This window comes from Triticum aestivum, chromosome 7B, assembly GCF_018294505.1.
Source record: "Triticum aestivum cultivar Chinese Spring chromosome 7B, IWGSC CS RefSeq v2.1, whole genome shotgun sequence".
In the NCBI taxonomy this organism is placed as follows: domain Eukaryota; kingdom Viridiplantae; phylum Streptophyta; class Magnoliopsida; order Poales; family Poaceae; genus Triticum; species Triticum aestivum.
The window spans coordinates 260650677-260659227 of NC_057813.1; the positions used below are offsets into that span (position 1 = coordinate 260650677).

The 8551-nt window shown below is 49.6% G+C and overlaps 2 protein-coding genes across 3 annotated transcripts in view; both read right to left on the reverse strand.

Annotated features, from left to right (window-relative positions):
* LOC123158891 (monodehydroascorbate reductase 4, cytosolic) overlaps positions 1-670 on the reverse strand; it is a 3271-nt gene extending 2601 nt beyond the window's left edge. For both annotated transcript variants that reach the window (XM_044576704.1, XM_044576703.1), the window contains exons 1-3: positions 369-670; positions 194-265; positions 7-58 (exon numbers count right to left, since the gene is read on the reverse strand). In XM_044576704.1, coding sequence (XP_044432639.1) covers positions 7-58; positions 194-265; positions 369-422 — 178 coding nt within the window. In that variant the 5' untranslated portion in view covers positions 423-670. The remainder of the gene's footprint in view (positions 1-6; positions 59-193; positions 266-368) is intronic.
* Positions 671-1206: 536 nt separating this feature from the next.
* Positions 1207-8551, reverse strand: part of LOC123158890 (peptidyl-prolyl cis-trans isomerase CYP71) — a 10189-nt gene continuing 2844 nt past the window's right edge. Inside the window, exons 6-14 of the mRNA XM_044576702.1 lie at positions 6341-6416; positions 5812-5919; positions 5550-5726; positions 4989-5206; positions 4716-4848; positions 4358-4581; positions 3937-4090; positions 3743-3845; positions 1207-1546 (exon numbers count right to left, since the gene is read on the reverse strand). Coding sequence (XP_044432637.1) covers positions 3762-3845; positions 3937-4090; positions 4358-4581; positions 4716-4848; positions 4989-5206; positions 5550-5726; positions 5812-5919; positions 6341-6416 — 1174 coding nt within the window. The 3' untranslated portion in view covers positions 1207-1546; positions 3743-3761. The remainder of the gene's footprint in view (positions 1547-3742; positions 3846-3936; positions 4091-4357; positions 4582-4715; positions 4849-4988; positions 5207-5549; positions 5727-5811; positions 5920-6340; positions 6417-8551) is intronic.

Below are 8551 nucleotides of genomic sequence, written 5' to 3' on the forward strand. Positions count from 1 at the left end.
TCTTACTCTGGGGAAAGAGGTAGCCCTTGCTGAGCGCAGGGCGCTCATACGGAGCCACCTGAAAACGCAAACACAAAGCAACAACAACATCAGCCCTTGTTGACCGTTGGGTTCCAAAAAGAAATTTGTGTGTTTTGGGGTAGAAATGATTGGATTTGGGCCATGCGGCGGGCGGGAAGGTAGAGCGACGTACGGATTCCTTGGAGATGATGGCGAGCTCCCCGGGCTGGACGCCCTGCTTGCCGAACTCCCTCGCGGCGTATCCCTGTCATGTCAAACAGAGACAAGCGTGAGAATCCAACCAAAACATGCATTCCACCGACAGACAGGAAGCAGAGACTCGGAGGGAGAGGGAGGAGAGTACGGACCGCCGCGACGCCACCGCCGAGGATGACGTACTTGAAGTGCTTCTCGGACGCCATCTCCCCGACGGATCGATGGATGGATTGCGAGGAGGAAACGGAAGAGCAGAGGAGAGGGAGGAGGAGAGGAAGGTGGGAGGAAAACGCGGCCGTTCGCTGGCTTTTTATTCCCTCGCCTCCGCTGGCCGCTTACGTTTCCGCCCGCTGCTTTTGGCGCGGGCCGTGTCCTGTCCACGTGGCCGACCCAGGGTTGACCACTCTTTCCTCGGTGGCGGCTAACCAATGAGCTCGCCACGAGAATGAACAACAGGGAGGAAAAAAAACAGAAACGGAATGCAAACCTAAGAGCTGACGTAAGATACGCTATCATATCGGCCTCCTACCGAGTCCAGGTTCACGGGCGGCATTCATTATTGTACCGATAGAAAAGGAAGGAACACACACACCGACGGCTAACCGAAAGAGAGATTCCACCTTCCTTGTCCGTCTACACTTGGTCAGCCACCATCAATTCACTTTCAGCCGTCAACGTCGGTCGACCTGGTGCCCGCCGGTGACCAATGCATCGTCAAGCAACAATCCTCACGTCAAGCAATAAATATAAATACAGTAAAGGCAACTTATTACTAGTACTACCTCTCTTTCAGTTTACAGGGCGTGCGCGTACCCCTAGGTCGTCAATTTGACCAACCTAATACAAATCATATATTACAAAAAATATACCAACATAAACTTTGGAGTTTTTACTTTTAAAAGATATAATTTTTATGTTATATAGTTTATATTAGGATGATAAAATTGACAACCTAGATATACGCGCAGGACTTGTAAACTGAAACAGAGGTAGTATCAAACATTTTCCACTAACCATTCTCATCAAGTTACAAGGTTAACCCGTGAAAAAATTGGAAACATCTGTTAGCTTTCCCCTACTAACTTTGGGAGAGAATTCTGTCGACAGAGAAAAATGTTATGGTTTGCTTTTGATCCATGCTTCTCGTTCAAAGGCTCACTCCTACTGCAGACATTACCCAAGACTTGGTCCTGCTCCCTCTGGTGAACAAGGCCAAACTCCAAGCACCACAGCAGAAAACAACACCTCTCCTCTTCTGGGAGAATTGAGGAGAGCGCATTTATCGTAAAACAGGTCAGCAAATCATCATACAGCCCGTGATGTAGCAACCCTGCACAAGGTAACTAACATGAGAACGATGGCAATGAATCATGGAGGAGCCAAACACTGATGAGATGAAATCCACCAAAAGGAACAACAAACTAATTATGACAAATCAAACGCACCCTCCCTGCATCTATGGCATGGTATACTATTAGTTGCTGAAACAATTGAAAATAGGGGACGGAATCTAGCCCATCAAAACAGATTGAATTATTAATCATTTTTTTTTTGAAATGGAGGCAATTTTGAAATGGAGGCAAAAGATTTGCCTCATCCATTAATTAAGTAGAAGAGAATTGCCCAGTTAATTAACGGAAAACCGGGCGAAAACCGTCACAATCCGCTAAGCGGCACACATAGAATACCCCCATACACCCCTGTCTGAAGAGGGCCTCGTCGAGCTAGCACACACGTGTCATCGTCATCACTTCTCCTCCAGCGGCGTCATCGCCATTCCTAATTCCCGAGCAAACGACTCCGACTTCACCGTAGACGAGCATCAACACAACCCACACCATAGAGGTCATGTGGAGACAAATGAAGCTCCGCACCAAAACTCAACCACCCGCGTCGAGGACAGCGCAGCTCCGACTCTGACAGAGAGCTACGAAGAAGAAATATGCAAGGTTGGCGCCATGAAAGACCGCTGAACAGACCACCTGCTACTCGTCATCGTTGCCACAGGGGCCCCGCCTCCTCAGCTCCGACTTCACAGCAACAAACGGGCTAAGGCAATCCCACGAACACGCCGAAGAAGAGCCGACTAACACAACCATTGTCGTACCTCCGACCTCGCTCACCACCGCCATCGTTGCCACAGAAGCCTCGCCACAAACTCACCACTCTGGCACACCCGCCACTAGTCCCTCCAACTGATCCCCACCTCCAAAGACAAAGCCCTCAAGAGAGGCACGACGCATGACGCCGCCATCGTCCGATCCATGAATGCACGGATCTGAGGTTTCCCTCGGAGAAAGGGTCGGTAGGGAGATGAGCACTTCACCACGGCAACGCCTTCAAGAAGGTCACGACGCCCACGAGCGCCGCCGTCTGCCGGCTCCGGCCAAAACCAGAGTCAAAGCTTTCGCTCGGTGTAGTAGCACAATGCCCTGACCAAACCAGCTGAACCTCCAGCAATGCATCACCACCCACAGATCAGCTTGCCGATGAAGAACGGCTAGGAGCCGCCGCAGCAAGCGTCCAGCCATCAAATCCAGCCGCCAAGCCAGATCCGACCACAGCTGGCCGGATCCTGGCCGGATCCAAGGCCTCCCATCGCAGACTGAGCCACCGCGGCCTGCCAGCACCATGCGGATGTAGGCTATAGTGGAGCGCCGCCCGAAGATCCAGCCGCGCCGCAGCCCGCAACTGCGCCAACGCGCGCCCACCGATGCACCTCCAAGCGCCAGACGTGAAAACGCGCCCCTCGCGTCCGCGCCCAGCCACCCCTCTGCTGCCGTGCAGCTCCACATGGCGGACGCCTCGTCGCGTCGCCCAACGGCCAGATCCGAGCCGCCCCGGGCCGCCTCGCACCTCGCCCGCGGCGCACCACCCCTGGGCCTCCACGCCGCACGCCGCCTAGAGCCTTCACACCGCACGCCCATGCCTTGCCCATACCCACCGCCGGCAGCAGCCGCCGACGCCAACCCACATCCGCTTCGGGGAAGAAAAGCCCAGCCGCTGAAGCTCACAGCCGAGCTCACGGAATCCGACGCGACCACGCCGCTGAAACAGCCCCGCCGCGGCCGCGCCGCCCGGGCTTTGCCCGGGGACGCCCTCCGGCGGCGGCGAGGGGAGGTGGGAAGGTAGGGAAGGTCTCCGGCGATTGGATCTGGGCGCCCCGGTGCGGCCGCAGGAGCCGCACGGGAGCGATGTCCGTGTGTGTCTTTTTGGTTCTGTTTGGTTCCCTGAATTATTAATCATGCAGCTGAGACTCAGAAACTGTGCATCTTGTTCCTCAAGACACAACAGTGCATCAAACTTACTCCCTCCGTCCCAAAATAAGTGACGTGGTTTTAGTTTGAACCAAAACCACGTCACTTATTTTGGGGCCGAGGGAGTACTAGATAAACAGACGGAACATATTTTCAAACGTGGACAAGTTTGCCTCCAGATGTACAAGGCAACTTGAAAATTAAGTCCAGAACAGACCAAAATCATTAAGTGAGTGGTGATTTAAAGGGGGAAAACGAGAACTGCTCACCAATTGATTAAATGGGAGCTTATGTCTTGGGAACTGTAACATTCAAGATCTTCACATCCTGGTACGGCTTGTCATTTTTGTCGGTCTTGACCTTCTCAATTTGCTTTAAACACAAAATGAAATGTTAAGAAGACAATAAATCAAATGAAAAGATAACGTTCAGGCACTAAAGGGAATATGCAAAAGTTTGATACCTGAACAACATCCATCCCTTTCACAACTCTACCAAACACTGTATGTTTGTTATCTAGCCATGGAGTTGCCACAGTGGTGATAAAGAATTGAGAACCATTAGTATTTGGTCCCGCGTTAGCCATTGAAAGTGTAAATGGCCTGTCATGTCTCAAGCTGCAATATGACCAATAAAGTTGTCACTGTAAGCCTCAGGGATAATAGATAATCCATAAAAGGCAGTTCTCTCTTCAACAACAAGGCAGTGTGTACGCCAAAACTGTATTTAGTCGACCATAAATATATATTTTTTTAACACCATAAATATATTGTTTTCCCTGAGTAACAAATTTACCGTAATCTAATCGACTAATGTACATTGAGATGGAAAAAAAAAGACTCATTTTGTGCAAACAAGAAAAATGTGTCATCTGGCTAAAATACCTCTTGTGAAATTCATCTTCAAACTCCCTGCCCCAGATTGATTGCCCACCAGTACCATCCCCCAAAGGATCCCCAGTCTGGACCATGAATCCTTTAATTACGCGATGAAATATGAGATTATCATAATAACCATTTCGGCAGTGAGTAGTGAAATTTTCCACAGTTTTTGGACACTCTTCTGGATACAGTCTCAAGTGAATATCACCCATTGAAGTATGAAACACCTGAAATAGAAAAAGAATTTAACAGATTCAGGCAATGCAAAATAACAGATAGATACTGATTTCACATGCAATCCGGATATTAATGTCATTCACCAAAGGAGTAACAGCCACATCTAAATGTTAAGAAAACATACCAAATTGTCAGGTAGTGATGTCGTAGCAGTCTTCCCTAATTCTGATACAGACAAAAGTTCTTCTGGTGGGGGTTTTTCATTGAAAACATCCCTACCCTTAGTGGCATCTTCAGGCTCTTCAGGTTCTCTACGGCTGTACAGTAATAAGGACGAAAAAGGATGTTAAACTTCCAAGAAATAACATATATGAACAAAGTTCAGAAGAGCCTTCCAAGAAACTAAGTTTAAAACCAGCCAATTAAATATTCTTCTGAAATGATTGAACTGGCATACCTAAAGGTATATATCCGGTGTTTCTTGAAGGCACAACATAATAGAGTAGGGTCTGATAAAGGCTCCTTCGTGTCATTGACATTAGCAGCTATTGAAGGAATTTTCCTAACCTTCTTGTTGCCTTTGTCGCCTTGGTATAGAGCAATTCTCAGAAACCTCTCATTGTTCTCTACCTTCCCCAGGATACGAGGAACCTTATTTGTGTGCAAATTTACAACCTACATATATATGATGTTTAGAAGTCTTACAGAAAGATGTTTCACTTAGTAACTGGTGTAAGATGCCAGACAGAAGTACACATTGCCATTATTCATATACGAGATCAGCAACTAGGAGCAGAACATGATTATTATGTGTGACAAAAGGTCAATGGCTCACCATGAGCAAATATATGTATAAATGTTTTGTCAGAAGAATTATTTAACATCAATGATAAATTTCCTTGAGAATTGTAACCAGAATGTAAAAATAATTACACAACAGAAATGGACTGGTAATGTCGAAGTACATAAAGAACCCAATGTAAAGAAAACAATGGAAAAGGAACGAACGAAGGCATACCTTTATGCCCAAAAGGGTGGCATAAATAAGGAAGTTGCAGCTCTCATCGAATACGGCATTAGGTTGAGGAACATTTTCTGTCTTTTCTATTTCCTTCTCGACAGCCATTCTTCTCCCAAAATCAATAGCATCAAGATGATACAACCGAACATCACTTTTCTGAAGATCTTGTGCCACCTACAAGCAACAATATTCAGTCAAAATTACAAACAAAACATATATACTTGTGATGTGCAAGCATTGGACAGAGGAAGTATCTTACCTCAAGGGACTCATCATACACACGTCTTAATTTACCAGTTTTGAACCAAAATACCCTTATCCTGCGGTCAGGGGATGTGACCACAAATTGAGTGCCATCATTGCTCACCTGGGAAAGACCAGCTCATTAAGTAGAGCTATTCCAGTCATAATTACAATAATAACAGTGATTATCGTTTCTAAAAACTATCAGATTTGATAATGCACTAGACCTATTTAGTTCTTCTTTTCAAAACGATTGGCATCATTTTTGGCCCATTATATTATATTAAGGTATCTATGAAGTGATCTAGCCAACGACTGATGTGATAGGGTGGATATATCTTACAAATTCAGGTGTCTCTATCATTGAAGTGGTAGGCTGGTAAAAAGAAAGAATGCACAATGTGTGGCAGTCTGTGTTATTGTTTGGGAGTATATATTTATTCTGCTGCAAAGCATTCGAAGTCCTTGTTGTGCAATTGTATGCCTAGCTTAAGTAATGAAGAAGCAGTATACGCTAATCACGCAAGGATCACATAAAAAGGTACCTCAATGGCAGACACACTAGTCTTGCATTTTGCAAGTTCAAATAGATTTGTATCTGTTTTTAAACGAAAATTCACCCTGCAAAAAGCAGATAGCAATGTCAAGCATTGATAAGTCAATGGGTAAACGCATTAGCAATGTGGAAAAGAACATTCCATAGCAAATACTCCCTCCGTCCCAAAATAAGTGTCTCAAGGTTAGTACTGTACTAAAGTTGAGACACTTGTTTTGGGACGGAGGGAGTATAATATAACTATCACGAAAGTAGACTCATAACACTATAGCAGTTGAAGGTATAGATATTAAAATACTAATCCAACCAGAAACACCTAGGCATGCAGAACAAGATTTAAAGTTGGAAAATTATAAATGTGTTATCCCTTCAACTCAAGCATCTTTACTTGACGTACAAATATTTAATAAGAACTTGCACATTCAACCATATACTACTGTTACACTGTTCAGTTGCCAGTTTTCAGCAAAAGTTGGTATTTTATCCCTTCAACTCCTGCATCTCTACTTAGCATACCAATACCTAATTAGAACTTGCAGGGTTCAACCATATACTATCTGTGGTAGAATCAAGTACTCTACCAGGTCTAGGGCGTAGGTGGTAAGGGAAGGATGGAGGGAGACGTGGCGAGGATTGGGCGCGCCGGCGGCAGGGCGCCGGCGCGCCTAGGAGAAGGGCGGCGGCTAGGGCTGTTGGCGGCTAGGGTTCCGGCTCCTCAGGGAGCCGGGCAATAGGAGATAATATTCTTCTTATTGCTTGCCTTCAAAAAGAGTCTTACAACCTATATTTATATCCTAGATAACTTGTAGAAGAATCAACCTAAGATAACTTGCCTAAGATAACTTGCCTAATCTGAAAATAAAAACTAAGATAACTTGCGGGCCTAAGCCGGCCGGCCATAACACTTCTCCCCGCCTGCACAAACAGCTCGTCCTCGAGCTGTAAGGTGGGGAAGCGCTTGCTTGAACTCTTCGAGGTAATCAACCAGCGTCAAACACCTTCTCGACATCTGGGGCGGCCAGGTCGGCGGCGACGGCGTCCTCCGGAATGTAGTCTGCCACCTCCAGGTAGAAGAGTCGCGGGCAGGCGTGGCCGGGCTTGTAGGGTTCGTCGCAGTTGAAGCACAACCCTTGGCAGCGACGCTCGAGTATCTCAGCTGGGGTGAGCCGGCGGAACGGGCGCCCCGCGGTCGCGGCGAGGGGTGCCGCAGAAGCCTGCACAGGCCGACCCTGCGCGGAATCCGGTCCGGGTAGCGACCCAGCAGTCTGGGACGGTGATTCCTGCTGGATGGCCACCGCGCGGCGCTCGAATGCGCGGGCGTAATACATGGCCGACTGGAGATCCTGGGGTCCCCGAAGCTCCACGTCCACGCGGATATGGTCCGGTAGACCGCCCACAAATAACTCGGCGCGCTGAGTTGCGGAGACGCCCGGCGCGTGGCACGCCAGGGCCTGGAAGCGGTCGGCGTAGTCCTGCACCGTGGATGTGAAGGGTAAGCGGCCGAGGGCCGCCAGTCGGCTCCCGCGGATAGGAGGCCCGAACCAGAGGAGACAGAGTTCCCGGAAGCGCTCCCATGGTGGCATGCCGCCCTCGTCCTGCTCGAGGGCGTAGTACCAGGTCTGCGCTGCGCCTCGAAGATGATAGGACGCGAGCCAGGTGCGATCCGAAGCGAGCGTCCGCTGCCCTCGAAAGAACTGCTCGCACTGGTTGAGCCAGTTGAGGGGGTCCTCCATGCCCTCGTAGGTGGCGAAGTCCAGTTTGGCGAAGCGAGGGGGTGTCGGCCCGCCGTGCCCGGGGGCGGCCGTAGTTGCCGCCGGCGCGTATGCTGGGTCGGGAAGCGCCGGGGCGTAGTTCGCCGAGCTGGAGGGGTGATCAAACCGCAGGGAGGGCGTCGGGTGTTCCGGCGCCGTGGAGTAGACCGGCCCCGAAGACGAGCCGGTCGCCCAAGCGGGGATCGGCGATGGTGACGGTGGAAACTGCACCTGGTGCAGGGGCCGACCCGTAGCCCTAGGCGCGGGTGGTGGTACTGTCGATGGCGGCGGCGCCTGGTGGAGCTGCACCGGCGCCTGCGGCGTGGGGGCCGGCGGTGACGCCGGAAGAAGCTGCTGGGTCTGGCCCTGCTCCGAGGCGCCGGTGCCCAGGTTAGGGCTGGGCGGGGCCGGTGGAGGACCCTGCTCCGAGGCCGCTGGAAGGTAGGGCG